Source organism: Echeneis naucrates, chromosome 8 (assembly GCF_900963305.1).
Source record: "Echeneis naucrates chromosome 8, fEcheNa1.1, whole genome shotgun sequence".
In the NCBI taxonomy this organism is placed as follows: domain Eukaryota; kingdom Metazoa; phylum Chordata; class Actinopteri; order Carangiformes; family Echeneidae; genus Echeneis; species Echeneis naucrates.
This window is the reverse complement of record NC_042518.1, coordinates 3,284,745-3,304,221: the sequence shown is the minus strand read 5'-3', so window position 1 is coordinate 3,304,221 and position 19,477 is coordinate 3,284,745. Positions and strand designations below refer to the sequence as shown.

The following is a 19,477-nucleotide window of genomic DNA, read 5'->3' as shown; positions in this document are numbered from 1 at the left end:
GCTCAACAACACACACTGGACACATGTCTGAAGACATGAGCTCCAACCGCAACATGTTCAGCTTTCTATTTCAGACAAACAGAGACCAGTTCCAGTTAGTTAAAACTGAAATTTGGACTTAAATCCTTCCATTTTTTGGATACGTCAAATTTACAGTTTCCTCGCCGTGGGGTTTTAGCTAAAAGCACTAAAGCTGGATAAGTAAGCTGCTTGATATCAATTTTGCTGTCCTTGTGTACACTGAGGAAGTTAAACAAAGCTGTTAGTCTCCTCAAATGACAGACAGAATTTCCTCAAGGACAAGACAAGTGAGGACAAACACACTTCGGAACCAGGGACTTATAATTCTCTGCGAACACAATGACAAATGTTATTTGCTTATATTCTATGCTCACCGTTTGGATCCTCTTTATTTGAGGGTCGACATATTGGATCTGGATTTAAATCGTGGGTACAAGATGTTTGGACAGTAACGACCTCCGGATGAGCCAGAAAGAGCTCAACTCACGTTACATTTCTGAACATTCATGTGATTCAAAAAAGCGGCTGGAAACGAACAAGGCCACTTTCAGATGAAAGAGTTCAGAGTTCAGAGAAATAACCTTGAACAAAGAACGAAGCAGAGGAAGTTGACCTCGATAAACGATCACAGGAAGAGAGCAGGTGATTGTGTTAACGCCTGAAGCAGTGCGCTTTAAAATGAAATGATCTGTATTTCATCTCATTAGCTGAATTGCTGCCTGACCTTCTGAGGACTGCTGTGTTGTTTATTCTGCGCAGATGTTCTATTTGATGATGAAATGGTGATATTTTGTCAAAGGTCAAGGCCTCATCCATCTAATTTCATCAGGCTGCAGAGATGTGTGTCCAAGGATTTGTTGTTTGTGTCTGATTTTGAAGAAAAACTGCTGCCAGGCATCGTGATCATATTAAAAAGTTAATTATCCGCAAATCTTTTGAAAGACCGTCCAACTGGTCTAACAGTTAGTCCGGTAATGAACCCAAATGTGTGTCTATATATATGAAAATGTGTGTGACAAAATATTATTACAGTATGTCACACACGCCATATGGCCAAAAGTACGTGGACACATTTAGTCTGAGAAAAATCTTCATCTCAGTACTGATTCTGATTCCTGACAGTCTTCTTGTCAAACCAAACTAACCTTGAATGCCATTTTTCACCGACTTCATTCACTGTTGTAGCTATTTAACGTATTTAAAACGCTAAGTGAATTTGTATTTTCTCCTTCCTGTCTGTCTGTGGCCCTCCGGCACGGCTCTCCTGGCTGCTCCTGGACTGAGCTCGGTAAACTACAGGTGACAGCTGTCACTCCACGCCGAAGGCAGAGGAACGTATCCTAACTGTTAATTTCTGGTCTGTTGAGCTCATTTTATATTCCAGAACAATCCATCGCAGAACCTTCATGCCCGCACTGCAGGTTCCCCATACAGAGCTGATAATCTGATTAGATTTTGGTGCCTTGCCACAAAAATCTTAATGAGAGAAACAGTTTTTTTTCTGTTCTGAGCCTACGTGGTGGTTTATTATGGAGATCAAAGAGGAAAGGAGGCCGTACTTTGTGTTCTCCCTTGATTTCTGCAGCTCCCTCTGATCTATTCTGGTTTATATAAATTGATGTTGTCTTCACTCTCATGCTTTCAGGTCTAAATGGTAAATGTGGCAATCATCCAGTCAGGCTTATTAAGAGAAGACATGAGAGGGCGAAGGAGGTTATTTAGATGGGTGGTGGGATGTTCTCTCCTCGGTATAAAATATTAGCTGACCTCTAAATTCATTAGACAAATCTATCGTGTTCCAGTACAGAAGGTCCTTCACCTCTCAGACGGCAGACGGCAGGAATCACCAACACGATAAATCAGTAACAACATGAAAATGTGAGCTATTATCATTATTATTATTATTATTATTTTGCAGCCCATCCGCCTCAGATAAGAAAGTGGTGTCTTCAGCCCTGGCTGGCAGCGGCTGAGTGCAGACAAATCCCTGCAGCAGCTCAAAGCCCTCCCGGCTTTAGACCGACCAGCCGAGCGCAACGCCATCAAACCTGGACACGTTTTCACCGCCAAACTGAACCTGGAATGAACATTCGTGCTTTCACGGTCACTTCATGAAGTCATTAAGGGTACAGACAACATTGTTCCAGTCATATCACACGAGCTGTTCTATGACCACTAGATGGCATAAGCAGAACACTACAGCTTCCCCCTTCAACTGTTTCCTGATGATAATGTTAACATCCTGGTCCTGATTGCTTTCGGAGCCTCTTCACATGCCACTCTGTTTACTGTGAGATACGAGATGAATCAAAAAGGGAGTAAATCCATATTTCTCAGGAGCGACGCTGATAAAGGCCACGTGTTATTGAGTCAGACCTCAACATCTGCCCATGCCACCACTCACATTAACTTCCTGCAATCAAACAATCTGATCTAATCTGTGCCGTTGCTCAGGTACCACGCAGCATCAGGGCCGCCCTTTGCTCTTTATGTATGACGTACTGAGCAAATTTCTCAGTGATGGATGAGCCAGAGGACAAACGATTGCAAGTGAAGAGGCTTGTCTCCAAAGCTTTCCCTCACATCCTCACTTTCATTGCTTTGGCCCACATCTCACCCCGCAGGTACTGTTATCTATCAGTCTGGCACACACACAAGCACACGCTCATTTCCCAAAGTCCTCCAGCTTTTTTAATGATGATTGCTTCTTTCATTATTCATTTGTCGATTTGAATCTAATTCAAAATGTAAAGCTTTTGTGGTTTGTTTGATTTTTATTTTTTTTTTATTTGCACTGGGAAGATTGAGTTTGGACTCTATTTCCTCATTCCATTTTGCATATCCAGTTCAACAACCTGTTGAGTCAGCCGGTATGAGGAGTGAGGATTTTTCTGTTCTCTTATTGAAGTTTAGATTTCAAAACAATCATTATCCTCATCCACATTCTTCTTTTTTCCCCACATTCTAACTTGTGTTATATCAGAGAAAAGAAAAAACACTTTCAGCTCAGAGACGTTTCAATGAATTAATCACTCTAAACTTTCCATCTAAAGCAATCACCAAGATTTTGGGTTTAGTTCTCACCAGAGACATGTTTAGTGATTTTGACAAATATAGAGGCTGAAACTTTAAAAACCATCCAGTAGACTTCCAGACGTTAACGTCATGAGACTGAATTTATATCAGAGCAGCTGGCTGTGGACTCTGGAGGTGTTTTCTATTCGGTGAACTGTCATAACTGCTGCTGCCGATCAACAACTTTGATATTTTGTGCTACAGAACTGGAACCTGAGTGGTGTTTGGCTCCAGGCTACATCACGTACCATCTCTCCTGAGGCTGCTACTGTAAACAGACAGCCTGAAAAAAAAAGAAAAAGAGCAGGATGTTGCTAAACACGGAGGACATTGTTGAGTCTTGTTGATTTACCTGCACCAGATCATCAAAGTTTGATATCACTTTTTCTCCTCACTGACCTGTTCACGCCGACGAGCTGTAGAATTTGGGCGGTTGTGAGCTGAAGAGGGAGCAACAGTTCAGTCTCCGTGTTACTGGCGATGACCTTGGAGCTGTGTTTATGCTGCTTCCTTCTCTATAAGCTCCTTCAGTCTCGGCACTTGAGGAGCTGATTGAAGACGTTCTGAGGGCTGAGACTGCATTGTTGTTACCATTAACAGTGAAAAATATACTGTACTCCAATGATTGAAGAGCAGCAGTGGGGGAATTTTACTACTGCTGGGATGTAAAAGTGCTGTTTTCTGATGTGTTGTCTAAATATGTGGTAAAAATGTGTGACGCTTTCCAGGACTGAACGTCCTCCACAGGAACGATACCGACTGGAAATGAAACTAATGAAAATATTAGGTTTTAGTGTGAATGAAGCCAATATAAATGATGAAATGATGAAATTATTGTGTTGACGTTTTTGGAGCAAGATACACAATAAAGCTCTTGTACAGACATGTGAAGCAGTTATTAGCACTAACTGTAAATTTTAGTGTCTCCACAATCGACAGGAATTGTGTGTTAATTCAACGCACCAACAGGCTGCGAGTCGACTGTCTGACTTTTGGCACACAAACAAATCTAGCGAGCTCCGAAGACTCCGGTTTAATTTCTTCTGCCTTTTCCAACAGACACATTTTGCTCGTCGAGGGCAGCGGGTCTGTAGAAGAGCTGATGTCAGCATCCGCCGAGTTGAGCGAAGTTTGTACGGCTTTGTTGAGTTGAACGGTTTTGGCAAAGAGCGAGAGACTCAAGGGGAAGACATGATCAGTCTATCCCCACCTGGCTGCTGAAGATGAAACGTTTTCCACCGACGTGTCTGGAAGTTAGTTTAGAAAACAGCAGACGGACTAAGGTGAAACATCTTACTGGACTTTGAAGCTCAGGCATATGGAGGGCTCGGGAATTCCTCTGTGTTAGATTTAAGCACCGCAGTGAACGTAACGCTGAGCGAGGATCTGAGTTCTGGCTAAATGTAAATGAATTTTTTCCGTATTAAAGCAGACAGATGGGAAGTCAAAGACGACGGGTTGTTTTAAATCCCTCACCTTAAATAACCGAAGTTTGTAATTCTTAATCTGACCAAACAGAGTTTATAAAACACACTCATGAGCCAAGTCTGAGTGAGAATCTGAAGGTACACTTCCCATGTGTGAGCAAACGCGGCCCGGCTCTCACCGCCTTATGACTTAAGTTTCAAAGTCTTCCTGTAAATCTCTTTAAGGGAATTTGTACGGGGCTTTAGCGCTACAAACTGTGATGATTTGTGAGGCATGTGGGATGTTACCGTCTTGTTTCAGTAATTATCGCCGCACACAGACTCCCTGGTACGTTTCCAGAACTGTCCCGAAGAAGCCCAAGAACGCTGACACACAACTTATTACGAGAGCTCTTCCAAATGCCACTGATTTCCTGAGGGCTCGTTAGGAGCTCAGCAGAACAGCACCCTGCTGAGTCTGTGGCTTGTTATTAAATTAGTTATCAACTCTCTTAAGCAATAAACACAGTCAACAGGTAATTAAATGTGATTGTGCCCCAGGTGAGACAACGTGTAGAATAAATGATGCAGTGATTTTTGATGCTCTGTTACTCCAACGTGGAGAAGAACAAACTATTTTCAAGTGAAATCTAATGAATAGATCATCCTGATAAATTTAGCAGCTCATCAGGCTGTCTGGCGCCTGTTTTGAGTTTAAAAATTCTATTATGTCTCCAATTTTGCTTTTGGGAGTAAAAATATGCGCAATGTTAATAACAGATCTCAAGGTTAAATGGAATTTCTCCAAATATAGACAGACCTCCAGAGATCAGGTCTAAAATATTCACCGTGATATTATACTGCGGAGAATTAAATGAAAAACGCTCTCACTCCATCAGTGACTGGCAAACATGATGAGGGAAAAAACGTTAGAAAGAGAAACTCTATATTAAATCTTCCTCCTCCTGTCACTTTGTTCAAACTGACTGTCTCTCATATGCTCTTAAATCTACTCTCTGCCTTGTTATGACACAGGTGCTTGTGTGCGGCGCCTGATTAGCTGTGAATACCAAGAAGAATAAATCAAGCTGGTTTCAGATCTGTTATTTGCTCCGTATGTTGGCTGCGGTAACAGTAAAAAGTCCATAAAAGACAATTTAGGTTGCTTAAACAAATCTATTGTCGGGGGAAATTAATCATCCAAAAAGCAGTATGAAATCCCAGGTAGGTAGTTCAGGGGCGATCCATATATTTTACCCAATTATTTTGGTCAACATGCAGGATTACAATGTTTTTTTTGTCAAAAGGACAAAAGTAATTTGAAGCAGTGAATAATGAATATTTGCTTTGAGCGAAGGAAGCTTCATTATGTGCTTCTTTGCCTCGTGGCAGTAAAATCAGCTCTGAGTGGTTCCCTTGGATCGTGGCCAAACGTTTGTGAAATTAGTTCAATAGTTTTTGTATTAACCTTCCATCAAACAAATGATCTGAATGCATAAGCTCCTCAGCAGAGTCAGCGCAACATAAAATAAAAAAAAAGGCGCTCGTAATGAAACAGTGTCACATTAGTGGGGTTACACATACAGCGAGGTTTGACGTGACTCTCCTCAGGCGGCGGCTAGCTGGTTAGCATGCTATCTTCACTGAAGCTTAAATAAATTAAGATCAATATCGTGTTTTCAGATTGATTGTAAGGCCAGAAAAAGCTAAACTCTCTGCCGTCATATATTCTCGGTCTTGGAGATGGATATATCACTTCTACTGTGAACCTTTTCAAGCTCAAACTACCCAGAAAGCCTCGCTCTGACTCCTGACATCCCCCCGCCTCGCCCTGATCCTCCTTCTGACGAGCTGCGGTGGAGAAACCAGCACCGTAATCCGAACACCGCCGGCAGTCCGTGTTGTTTGGAGTGACTTGCTGCGCTCCGAGCTGCTGCTGTGACACACAGAGACCAGGTTTACGACTTCCAATCAATACTTGTGCCTTATTGATTCGCTTTCATGGTTAACACAGGGGAGCTGCATTAGGAAAACAGAGACTTTGGTTCAGCTTCGGTCTTCCCACCTCTTCAACTTTATCACACCGCCACAAAACAACTTGTGAAAAAGGGGAGAAAAGCAGCAGATAAGCAGCACTCTCATTTGGAGGGACGTAATGAAATGTCTCACCAAAACAGCCATCAGAAGCACAAATTGAAGTTTTAACTTTTCTGTCAACACAGAAATTCTGCTTTTTAGAAAAGAAATGGAGCGATACAGTTTCTGAAGACATTCCGTTGAAGTAGAAGAGTTTCTTTATTGCTAATGAATGTATGAAGATCCTGAGGGGGCCCGACTGCACCCTTTAAGTTCTTTGTAACTATCAACACACAACCAAGAGGTTGAAATCTAAAGTTATACTGTACGATTGCTGCAGACACAAAGCCCAACTATCTTTTTATGTCACTCTCCTGCATTAACACAGAAACTGGAAAGAAAAAACAGAAATACAAGAGCTGACTCTTTTGGTGCTTGCTGGACTATGAAATGAGTACACACCCTGGCTCTGTCTGCTTTTGGCACCGCATCCTTCTTCTCCTTCAGCAGCATACAAAATGAATTCATGCTGCACTTAAATGCACTAAAGTATCAATCGTTATTGTTTCTACAATGCCCTTTAAAGCCCTTGTGCAACGCCCCCATGTGATTTTCCACTCCAACAAGCCAATCAGTATGTTTACCATGAACTGCCGATGCACCACAGCTGACCTGCAGGCTACTTCGGATACCTAAATATCTGTTAAATGAACCGAAACTGAACTCAGGCTGAATGTCAGCCTGCAGTGGCTCTGAGATAAGAGTTGTCGTGTCAAACGTGTTGAATTTTAACACGAGTAATCCAAAACCTGCGCTAGGCTCTGAAGTTAACCGAGGATCATCCGCCCTCCGTCCATTGTGCATCCATTACCACTGAATTCCTGCTTTTATTTTGAAGGAACTCGAGCACGCCGTCATCAAATGATATAAAGTATGCATTATATCAGCTGAGCTGGAGGAGAAGTCCTTATCAAACTAGATTCTGCACAATTACAATGGAAGTTCAGACAGCACTGAGTTATGAAGGCTATCACTGCTGGAGGCGCTTCACGTAGCAATACTTGATGAAACAAACCGGCACATTTAACTTCAGCCAATATTAAGAGCACATCTCATAGATGTCTGACAGAAAGCTGCAGTACCTTTGATGCAGCAGCTTTAGTTCTCCCTGTCAGGCACAGTGTCTCTGCAGCTCCCACTCAGAAACCCTGAGAATGACCCTGAGTCAGCTCAGACCACAAACCAAAGCAGCTCTGATGTAGTCGTGGATTTAAATTTTAGAGCAGCTACGATGAATAATGTATTGGATAATATCAGATCAATAGCTCATATTACCGCTTAAACGTAAAAGGGGTCAGCGCGCAGGGAGTCAAGCTGCAGGTCTCTTCAGGTCTCCAGGGCCCTTTAGAAACTTCAGAGTCATTGTTTTGGGCTGAAATTTTACCGCTTCATTCGCTCTCATCATTCTCTGTGTCGTTTTACTAAGTAAGCGAATAATGAGTGAACACAGAGAAGCATTTATTAGCTCCAGCCCCTCAGGAGTTGGTAGAGAATTTAACAAAGCTAAAAGACGATGAACCTTGGAATTACGTTTGCCTGGTGTCTGCAAATGGTGTCCTTCTCCTTCTAAGAAGCTAAAAATATCCTGCACTGCTTTATTTATTTCTTTAATATCCACATAAAGATAATTAGGAAATCTGCCCAGCATCATCAAAACGACGACTCTGCAAGCTTTTTTTTCGGGCCAAGTAACATTTCTGACTCTCTTATATGTCGTGAGTATATCTAATGTTTATTTTCTTCCTGTTCCATTCCTTATTTTATTTATTTATTTAATTTTGTTCTTCCTAAATCCTATCCAGATGTTACTGTGGCCATATTAGCTGTGTCATTTTGGCCATGGCGACGTTGGCTTTGGCTTGAGACCAAATAGCTGTGACACTAATATTATTGATTTCAGCCTCCGCTGTGCTGTTTTCACTGCTAAATAGAAAATATTAGTGTGATTACACATTAAATTAAGATGGTGTCCATTGTGAGAAAGTTCAAATGGCTGCCTGTAGATTCGCTCCTGTTCATTCGCCTCTTCGGACACCTCCTTCGCGGTGCACCTTGAATTGCTTTCTTGTTCCTTGTCACCCTGTCTTGCTTTCTCTTGCCACAACAGGACACCACTGCTGCAAAACAACTTTTTCATTTAATTGCTTCACATTAAAAACACACACTGTATGCTGCATCACAAAATGAGAAAATGCTGCTCTGCAATAACAATTGAAGCCAAAGTAGAGAGAAGAAACAGCCAGTGCTGCTGCCGCGAAGAGAAGCGAGACACATCTGTCTCAACTCCCTGCAGTTTGGCTGACGACTGTGTTTGTCTGAAGCCACAACATGAGATAGTACACAGAGACAGCAGGTTTAGCCACAGATGGGAAATCATAATTCAAACAGTCTCACAAATCACTTGAATTCATTCCTACCTGTAATGTACATTTACCATGATAACAGAGACCATGCGAGGATGATCATGGACGAGAAAAAGAAAACACGAGATCATCCAAATGGTCTCACACAAGCTTTTGGTGTAAAGCCATACACGTGTCAGCTAAACCTGCACTGAAAAGGTTACCAGGCGTTTTTAGCAAAGCGTGTCCTTCGATTTGAGCAAGACATTCAACGATTCCGAAATGCTACAGTCTGTTAGACAGCGTTCCCACCTAGTGAGAGCTGCAGATTGAGTAACACTATGAAGAAATGCGACAGATATGTAGTCCAATCAGCATTCGGAGTTGATGTTTTACCAAAGCTTTTCTTTTCTTCTTCTTTTTTTTTTTTTTTTTTTTTTAAATTAGATTTGCTTCAGGCATGTCTGCGTGGTACCCGTTTTTATGAGAAACAACACTGATATTTACACCATAACACAGCAGACCCTGTATCCTAAAACAAAATCAGTATCCCGGCTGAATCCTTCCCACGGTGCTTTTGTTATCATTTCTAATGAAAATGGTTTCAAATTGTCAAGCCTTGGGGTATTTTGTAGGTGGAGAGCAAAATGGTGCCATCCTTGATAAAATGATGATAGCCGTTCGGAATATCACCCAGATATTATCTTAATGAAAAACTGGGTTAATAACATCACGGGTATTTCATTTGCTGCAGTTTTGTACAAGGCCTTTTTGTCTGGCAGGCAAATAAATTCAGATTCCTCCTCACTGAGCTGGATGCTGTGGCGATGTGCAGCAGCCAGATGCCAGTCAGGTATTCACATAAATTAACAGTAAGAGTATGGCATCCCTTCTAGATGTCTGTGGAGAACAGCTTAGCACCTTGTGAGTCACATAGCAAACATGCCTTTAGTAAACTGATTCAACTGAAACTGACAGGTGAAAAAAAAAAAAAACTATTCAGATCTCACTTTGTTTTTAAGACACAAAGCAAAAATTTTTCAGGTGTTTCTTTTGTTTTCTTTTCTTCTTTCTCAGTAATGCTCAAAATTAACCACCCGTTCGACGCCAAGACAGTTAACTCAGAAATGATAAACTGCTCATTAGAATAGATTGGTCTCGTGTGAACTATGATTTTAAACAACCATATGTTCGATCCGTACATTCGAGGTTCGATATCTCGGCTGGGCCCGCGTTACAGGCCTGTCCTGTGGATAGAGAGACAAATGGCACACATGTACAGTAAAGCAACACTGCAGTCCAGCGTATGCATCAGCAAAGAGAGCAAGATAGATCGACGCATGCAGTTTGGACAGTTCAAAACCAATTTTGTACAGTTCGTTTGGCAGTGAGCAACATATGAATGTGTTTGTTTTGTAGATATGCTGCACAGGGATCAGCCCCCTTTTCCAGTCGTTCTCCCACCGAGTCTCTGACCTCTCTGCAGGTCTGGCTCAGCGGAGGCCACCCTCCCACTACAGTACAATGCAGGGTGACAGAGAGGGCTGATAAGCTCAGCTGACAGCTCCTTAATCCCCATTAGTGCTTCAGACAGGGTGGTGTGACGGAGCACAGCGCTGTACTTAGACCAAGCCCTGCTCTTGTCCTTGTCTCCTCCTCACCCCTGTTAAGTTCCTGCGTGGTGCCCTAACGGAGGATGTAGCGCCACCCAGCGGAGGCATCCTCTGGGCTCATGAGGCTCTGAGGAGATGGGGAGGGCCTCAGCAGGCAATCTCCTCCAGGGTGCCCAGTGTCGTCTGCAGGGGGACTGTCACAGTGTGGCTGATGGACTCTGAGTGGTTTGCCACGGGGTCACAGGAACTCTGGGGTAAAAAAAAAAAAAAAATGAGTGAAAGAGTTTTAGTGTTGGCAAATCCAGGTACTCCTGGTAAAGGAAATTTCTACGGCTGAAGAGCCAGAAACCGCCATGAAAAACTGCACTTAACAAAAAAGGAGAGTATAAAACCAAGAACAGGAGGGAACAAGAGGCTGTCTGCACATGAAGTCTGTGTTATCTCAGACTGTAAATAAAGATGGATGCAACCTCAGTGACATCGTCTCTGAGAAACACTTTCAACCTCAGCAGACAGCACCGCCTTCACTATCTTGCCAATTCCCCAACTCTGCTGAAACTCCAGCTAATCCAAAGATGGGCTCAGAGGAGGGACGTGTGCGGAGCGATGCTCACGGGCCCGGCTGTCAGACACACACACCCTCCATCCTGCAGAATTTTAATCCTTCATACGCTTCGAACAGACGAGCTCAGATCTTTTGTCTACGGGGGAGTTTGGACTCTAACAACTTCAACTTCATTTTTTAACAGGACAAGATCTCAAGGTCAAACTGACAAGAACTATGTGAATCATCATTTACTCATTGAAAAACTTTTGCAACTTTAAAAATGTCAGTGTGCAAAACAACCAAATTTTCCAACATGGTAGCATCACGTCTTGGATATATGAATTCACTTCCTGCATGTTGGATTCTGAATTGCTGATTTTAAATGTAATTGAAGTGTGTCTCAATAGAAATACGAGCATTTACCTCATTAAAAAAAAAATCATAGTCATTGTTAACAGCTTCTTTGCTGCTCGCTCATGTGATGCAGTAAGCAAGCAGCCATTTAAAGTGACGCATATCATTGACTGCTCTGCAGATGCAGTGTCTGCTGCAAAGCGCTGCACCAAAGTCCTGCAGCCGGGTTCTCCGAGGCTTTATGCTCACGTGCTCATGTGCTGCTCTGATTCACTTAAAGCTCTCTGAGGACCAGAGATTGGCTCTTTGCTTTTGTCAATCTTAATTTTCCTCCAGTGCTCATTACGTGCTCTGTGTGGAGGGGGGTTGATATGTATGATCAGTGTGAGAGAGACTACAGTGAACTTATTCGCTCCACTCACACGGAGGGCTTTTTGAGGACACGTGGACGCTTAAAGGGTGCTCTTACCAGATCTTCTCCATGACTCTCCTCCTCCTCCTCTCTGCTCAGTAAATCCAGCAGTCTGTCTTTAACCACCTGTAGATCAGAAACATTCAGTCTGTTACAGAAGATGCCCATGAACTCCTGCAATTACTGGCTGTACAAGAGCATTTGATTTCAAAGAAAAAAGCAATTAGGTGGCAAATGTTGCAAACAAACTACACCATCATAATTACTTCAGCATGAAAGAGGTTAAAAGTAGCTGTAGAATTGCTTATGTAAGCAAAATGATCCCCATTACTCCACTACTGCCATTAAAATGGAAAAAGAATGTAATGAAAACTACTTTTGCTGTGCATTTCTAAACCTCAGGGGAGGCAAAGACCATTATCTGCTTGCTAGAGACTCATGTAGCTGAAAGCAACAAGATTAGCTTGAAAGAAGGACAGACGGTGGAGCAGAAGTGGTGGAAAGTACCATCGCACAGTCCTTCATCAAGTAAAGAAAACTCTTTATCTGCATTTTGTATCAGTGACATTATGTTGCCAGTTTTTATTGTTAAAGCTCTTTTCCTTCACTGCAAAACCAAAAAGAAGAGCTGATAAAGTTTATGGCACTGAAAAGAAACAACAGCAACAAAAAAACCCAAAACAAACAACAGTAAAGGGCAGCGGAGGAGCGATGTGTGGGAGCAATTAACTGCTTAAACAGCAACTTCAGACTGACCTCATAAGCGTAGTCAAAGAGCTCCAGGATGGTGAGGATGCTGGCTCCAATGAACAAGCCCATCTGGCCTCCAATATCACCTGAAGAAGGTCGCAGTCACAGTCACACAGCCGCACAACGACAAAACTGAGACAGTGCGCGTGTGTGTGTGAAAATAAAGGGACAAGCCAAATACTGGGCTCTGATTGGTGGACAGGAGTCTGTTAAAGTTGACACGTCTGACCTTTAAAGTGGACAGAAACTATGAATGGCATCGGGCAGCTTTTGTTGGGCAATTTTGGGAGTTTATGAGATTGACATCTGTTGCTTAAAGGCCTGAAGGACAAGCAAATGAAATCACTTCATATTCAGTTAAAACCTGTGCAGATGCTAACTCTAGCTGCTTTATCACTTATGTACACTACAGGCCAAAAGTTTGGACACACGTTCTCATTCAAATGAACAGGAAAGTGTGTCCAAACTTTTGGCCTGTACTGTCTATTCACGTCTCTAAAGAAACAGCACAACATTAGCGTCGACTTTTTGCCAAAAGCTAATCGCAGCATGTCGGTTACAAAATGAACGTTTGTGTCATTAACTGAAAGCAGGTTTGGAAAATGAAGAGCAACACTGAGGAAAACCTACCCAGCAGGCCTGCAACCTCATAGGCTTTCTTCTGCTCAATGGTCTCGTAGTTCAAAGCCTCAAAGAACACGTCCAACACCAAGATGTTGTCCCTGCAAAAGGTAAATTGTTCATTTGTGTCAATGAGCCAAGCTACACAATCAGTCCACCCATTTCTTTCAGCAGCCGGGGAAGCGTGACGGCTTTGTGAGAGGCTCAGCTACCCGACTCTTTAAAACCGTCATCTAATCAACTCTGAGAAACAATGCGGGCACTAAAGAGGCTCAGTGGTTGGAACTACTGTGTGCCAGGGAGGATGTCCTGAGCTGCGGCGGGTTGGTGTGTTGTCACATTCGCTGCGTTTTCCTCTGCTCATCAGGGAAATTGAAAACCCTAAAGTGTTGGTTGCAGGAAATGAGGAAGTCGATGGCTCGCCACCTCGGCATGTTGACACCGAATGAATATAGTGAGAAAAGAAAAGCCCCAGAAATGCTCAGCTTCACTCACTGGGCCTCCTTCATGTCATCTTGTAGAAATGAAACAAAAAAGGGGACTTTATTTATTTATTTTTTTTTAATTGAGGGCCAAAAACTACTGAGAAAGCAGAACGAGACTTTCTTCGTATTAGTTTGTGTGTCTTCCCAAATAGCTGTTTCTATGAGAAGGTTCAATGGGTGAGTGAGTGAGTTTACTACAGTTTGGCATTCATGATACGAGCACAGGATTCAAACAGACAGGAACATCAGAGCGAACAGGGTAACGAATTACTTACGTGATGTACTTCTCCGTCTTGTTGAACTTCTTCTGCAGGTAGCGGGCCGAGGTCTTGCTGGGGATTTTGACCATGGACAGTTCTTTGTTGTAGCGGGTCATGTTGCATGGCGTCCTGCACATGCAGTTGCTGCTCTCCACAGCCGACAGTTTAGCTTCACGCAGGAGTGAGCGATGAGATGAGAGGAGAGGAGCGTAAAATTGGGAGGGTAAATGGAACGACACGCAGGGATGGATTCGGGATGACGGCGAAGATGATGATGCAGAGAGAAATGTTGTTTTAGATCAAAAGTGAAGACTGTCCTTTAATAGTTCCAGATGTATTGAGACATCCAGTTAAATTAGACAAACTGGCTCCTAAGTATGTGCACAATGTCACATAAAGGCAAAGATTTGCTATAAAAACTGTGATTCTGGAGTATTTTGTGACCGATTTGTGTGGCTATTATTATTTCCCTCCCTTTTATTTGGAGAATCTGGTGCAGTAAAGAGGCAGAGAGGAGACTTATATGAAATATTCTGACCCATGTCTGAGAATAACATGTGGACTGTTTGAACAAACTGGCATAAAACGCAGTGACACCTGTAACTTATTTAATTTACTAACAGTCATTTTAAGCATTGACACCATTTTTTTTTTTTTAGGTAGTCAGGAGTTTTTTTTTTTTTTTTTTCTATTTTAAATTGTCTTTTTATTTCTATTTCAACTGTAGCTCAAAAAAAGAAGAAGAAAAAAAAAAAGAGCAATTAAAGTGATCAATGTGAACCTGTGAGTGCTGTGGTCTTGTTAATTTTATGGACTAAATGGACCATTGGGAAAAAAAACAGCCCAGACTCATTATATTCCCTTCTTTTTCTCAACATTCTGGTAAACGGTCATCGTGGTTGGAGCCGCTCATCACATCTGGAGTCATGACTACATTTTGTGTGTTATTGGAGGACATTTTGTAACGCCTTGATGTTCAGGTCTGAAGCTTCTGTAACACATCTTCAGCCAGCCTCAGGAACATGAATCCAGCATCTCTTTTCTTACGCTGACCAAATAGGTCACATACAGTATCATTCTGACAAAGACGATACACACACGTCTCCGCTCGTGTTGCATCTTGAGTCACGCAAATGTTCACTCTGTACAAACATCAGTGACAATGCAAGTCAGGAGAGGAGAAGATAGGGAGCAAAAAATACAAACTTCCCCCTAAGCAGCATCCGCAAAAACATCTTCACGCTGACGGGGACAGTGCTGATGCAGAAACACCATGCTCCAATTACAGCTCTGATTGGCAGTTTGACTCAGACGAGATAAAAAAAAACCACACTTGATTCAGTCTTAAGCCCACAGCCTCGTACATTACACCAAAGCTACCGCAGTGACAGTAATATTGAGCGACACGAGCTCTTCAAACAGCTCCATCCGAACCCCCTCTGACATGGAGGCTGCTCAAACTCTCCTGTCAAAGGACTTTCTTCAGCCGGAAAATTTCTAACTTTAAAATCTCATTTAATTTCACCAGAGATGAACAAGTCTTTGCTCCCTTCTGTCAAACGTCTCTCTTTGGACTTGAAAATCTCCTTCACATATTAAGCCTCCCAGTAGGGGCCAACCTCTTACTCTCAGAATTGAAAGCCAAGGAGAAGTTAATGTTATCAGCCTTATTTCTCACTTAGACAGCTCAGTGGCAAACACGCAGATCACAGAGGACGAGGCAGCTATCCCCCACAGCGCACTAATAGCTGCTGGGGCCATATAATTGCAAGAGTAAATTCAATATGGCTTCTCAGTGGTCTCCTGTTTTTATTTAAATTCGATGTTATTTGATATACGGGAGCAGGGCCTTGTGCATTCAAATGATTGATTTTGTTTTCTAATCCCCTCACCTTTGACACTCCGCCTCACTCTGTTTCTCTCACACACATTTGAATCTGAAAGACCAAATTACCATAACACCTTTCTTCCTGTTTTTCTATTTTCTAAATGTTAATGCATATATAGCTTTTATTACTACGTTCTATGAGTAAAAATAAATATATTTCCGACAGACAGATAAATTAATATACCTCTCATGACAGTTTTGGCAGGTTAAATCTTTTGTTCAGCAGCGATGCCGCTAAATTGGTAACAATTGTGTTCTCTGTCTGGATGTGTAATTATGAACCATCTTTGTTTCCTCTGAAAAAATTTGAATGGCAGCAAGTTCTTTCTCTACCAAAGAGTGAGCTGTCTGCTGTAAAAAAAAAAATTCAGTACCGTCTGCAAAACTTGAGCGACACAGTTGCAGCTGTGAGGGGAGGAAAAAAAAAAACCAAAAAAAAAAAAAAAAACCAATCAAACTTTCCCTCGTGAAATCTCCACAGATGGGTAGACCAAATTGGCACTGGATTTAAAACTAGAATTCATTTGCATTCAATGATCCGAGCTGAGTGAGTGTGTGTTGGGATTGTGAAAGCCTTACTGTTCCAGAAATGAAGCCAATTACAGCAGAGTGAGCGGTAACAAGCTGTTTGAAATAAGCAGCAAAGCATCACACGCTGCAGCTCCTGGGTTCCGGTGCAGGCTAACGACACATGGGTGAGTTATACTGGGCGCTCTCGTGGCGTGGGAGTCTGCATCCTCGACTGCTGATTGCCTGGAAGTTTTGTGGCCCTTGGCTACCTTTTATTCTTCCCTCCATCTTCATTTTATTTCTGCCTTTTCCATAAATTATTTTCCTCAGGGTGGGGGCTGAGCAGAGAGTCTGATGTGGGAGTAGAGAAAGTTTTACTGAACCGAGCTGAGGTTGATAAAGGTCAAACATTGCTTTGCATGCTTTTGAATCAAATTGCGACTTTTTTTTTTAATGCATGTTTTTACCGACTTTGGACTTTTACTTCGCACAAATGCTGATTATATTACAATTAGTATGGTTGAGGGCTGGTTCACTTCTTTGTAATGCTGAGAATTCTTTCAGGATTCCTTTTTTAATTACTATGCAGGGAAATTAATTCATCTGGGTTAGCGCTCTTTAATTATAGAGCTGTAGCACTGTTACCACTTAGGTCACTAAATATGTGCAGCTCTTCGGGGGTTTTATGCACCCAAATTACAGGAAAGAGAAAAAAAAATAAATACAAACATGCTCCTGTTATTTCAGTTTCAAACGCAATATGATGAAAGAGGTTTCGTTCCTTTTGTTGGCTTTCTTTGCGAAAAAGACATCAGCTGCCTGACCTGCATGACTGATCTTCAAATAACAGAGAAGCCACCTGAGAGAAGACAATGAAAACACCTGAGGACCATTAAAGCTTTCTTTTCCATCCCTAATCAGTAAAAGGGGAGTTTAATTTTCATCTGAGTGCTGGAGTCCCTCCATAACCTCAGATGGATGTATTTTATTTGTAATTTTATTGTATTCCTCACAGCAGTTGTGTTTACAATCTTTCATAGAGCTTGTGATTCACCTTGTCTTATTTGTGAATAAAGGACTTATGTTCAGTCATTCGTTGAAAAGCAGCAGCTGAGCAAACAGTCTGCAGCCTAAACGTGTTACGAGAGCCATTCACCAACTTCCTCAGACTCCTACGGACGCTACTGGAAGTTCCCTGCATGCACACACACAAATCCATCTTCAGTCTGATACATAATCTTCTTAATGATCTGAGCTCATACCAAGTCTGTAATAATAAAGAGATCTAACGCGACCTGAAAGGACTCAATACAATTTGTCGCTTTTAAAAAAAACCATCCATTTCCATAGTAGAAGTTGTCAACAATAAAGAAAAGATGCTGGTGGATTCTTGCACATCAACAAGAGGAAAGCATTTTTATTGATCCTGCTGCTTTCCCAGGTTAAACCTTGATGCTTGAAAATTTTTTATATTGAATGAAATCACAATGAAGCCGTCTAATCTGACTTTCATGACTCTGTCTCTCCGAGTCTACAGTGAGAGGTAAAATATTGCACTGGTATTAAGGGCAGACTGAAGAAACTCAAAACAAAGAAAATTATATTGGTATCATAAAACCAGTGGTCGGGCCAACATTTGATAAAAGTTAACAGAAATGCTTGGATTTGAAGGAATGAGTCAAGTCTGCCAAACACCTTCTACACGGCTGTCTAATTTACCTCAATGCAGGAAATATGACCCATTATCTATCTGACCATCCACCCATTAAATTAAACTCTAACACTGCAGTCCCTGTCTGCTCTGATGTTGGTTACCGACTTGATGAGGCCTTTTCTCCCGAAGGGGGAAGAAATGACACAAACCTTGTTCACCGAATAACTCACAAAGTTAAGAAGTCGCACATAAACTGAAACTTCAACTGGAAGTCAGACGACAGATAGTCGTCAAATGTGAGTTTTTTTTTTTTTTTTTCTCACTAAGGTGCTTTGGCATTCACGATAAAACACTTTAGCTGCTGTCAAATTGAGCTGTTTCAAGCTTCAAATTCTTTCTGGTGTTCATCTTTAAAGCAGATTTTGCATTAAAGCTTTGAATCAACAGGAAAAGAAAAAATCCAAATCCTTTACCAAAGCAAATAATAATATGTAAACCAGACTACAGTGAGGTTGTGTCATCTTGACTCGTGCTCATGGGATTGGGTGTGTATCTGGACTTACCAAGGGCAGGCTCAGCACAGTCTTTGTATTGCTCCGGCGTGCAGTACGGAGCATCACCTGGGGACAGTTGGAATGAAACACGGAGGAGGAAGAAAGCAATCAGTGGCAGCGTTTACACATTAATGCTCTCGCAAGAGTCGACAAACAAAATGTAGACAGTTAAATGAATCTACAAAGAGGTGTGGTGCAGCATCTGCTTCCTGCCTGACACATAATCCCAGGGCTATTTTAAAATACCAAGGCCTAATCCAGTATCGGCTTGTCAATGCCGTGTAATCTCACTTAAAATACTGCAAACTTGCTGTAAATGTCTGTTAAGTGCGTGGTCAATACGCGCCGACTGCTGGAGTCAAGTCAGCAGTGTTTCTCACCGGGCATGTGCACCATCCTGCAGTTGCAGTTCTCCACAATGTAGCGCGTTTCACAGTCGATCCTGCAGGCGGTTATGCTGTAGACCTGGAAAAAACCCGATTCCAGAGCCTTGGACTCGCACTCTCCCCACGGAGGAGGCAGGTAGGTCAGCTGTAGGTCAGAAAAGAGGTGAGGGATCAGTCAGGCCTGGAGAAGGAACGGATTTCAGTGTCTGCCTGCCTGGAATTAAGATGCATCTAACACCATTACTGAAAAATGTATAAATCAATAAACCTGAACATCTAAAACTGGAGAGATTAGCCAATTTGAAAAGGATTGAATGAAGACAGTCAGCTAAAATAGACAGCTGTCGGCAAAAACGATATAAAAAAAGACTTAATATCATCCGAACAAACTGCAAATGTCGAGCAAGAAGTAAACTCAAGAGCTCTGTTGGCTTTTTGTGGCTCATTAAGGAGTTTTGTTTTT

The 19,477-nt window shown here is 42.1% G+C and overlaps 1 protein-coding gene across 2 annotated transcripts in view; it reads right to left on the bottom strand.

The window, feature by feature from the left end:
* Window positions 1-10,432: 10,432 nt before the first annotated feature.
* Window positions 10,433-19,477, bottom strand: part of asic2 (acid-sensing (proton-gated) ion channel 2) — a 258,926-nt gene continuing 249,881 nt past the window's right edge. For both annotated transcript variants that reach the window (XM_029508279.1, XM_029508278.1), the window contains exons 4-10: window positions 19,009-19,159; window positions 18,638-18,694; window positions 14,038-14,191; window positions 13,287-13,378; window positions 12,663-12,742; window positions 11,964-12,032; window positions 10,433-10,842 (exon numbers count right to left, since the gene is read on the bottom strand). In XM_029508279.1, coding sequence (XP_029364139.1) covers window positions 10,741-10,842; window positions 11,964-12,032; window positions 12,663-12,742; window positions 13,287-13,378; window positions 14,038-14,191; window positions 18,638-18,694; window positions 19,009-19,159 — 705 coding nt within the window. In that variant the 3' untranslated portion in view covers window positions 10,433-10,740. The remainder of the gene's footprint in view (window positions 10,843-11,963; window positions 12,033-12,662; window positions 12,743-13,286; window positions 13,379-14,037; window positions 14,192-18,637; window positions 18,695-19,008; window positions 19,160-19,477) is intronic.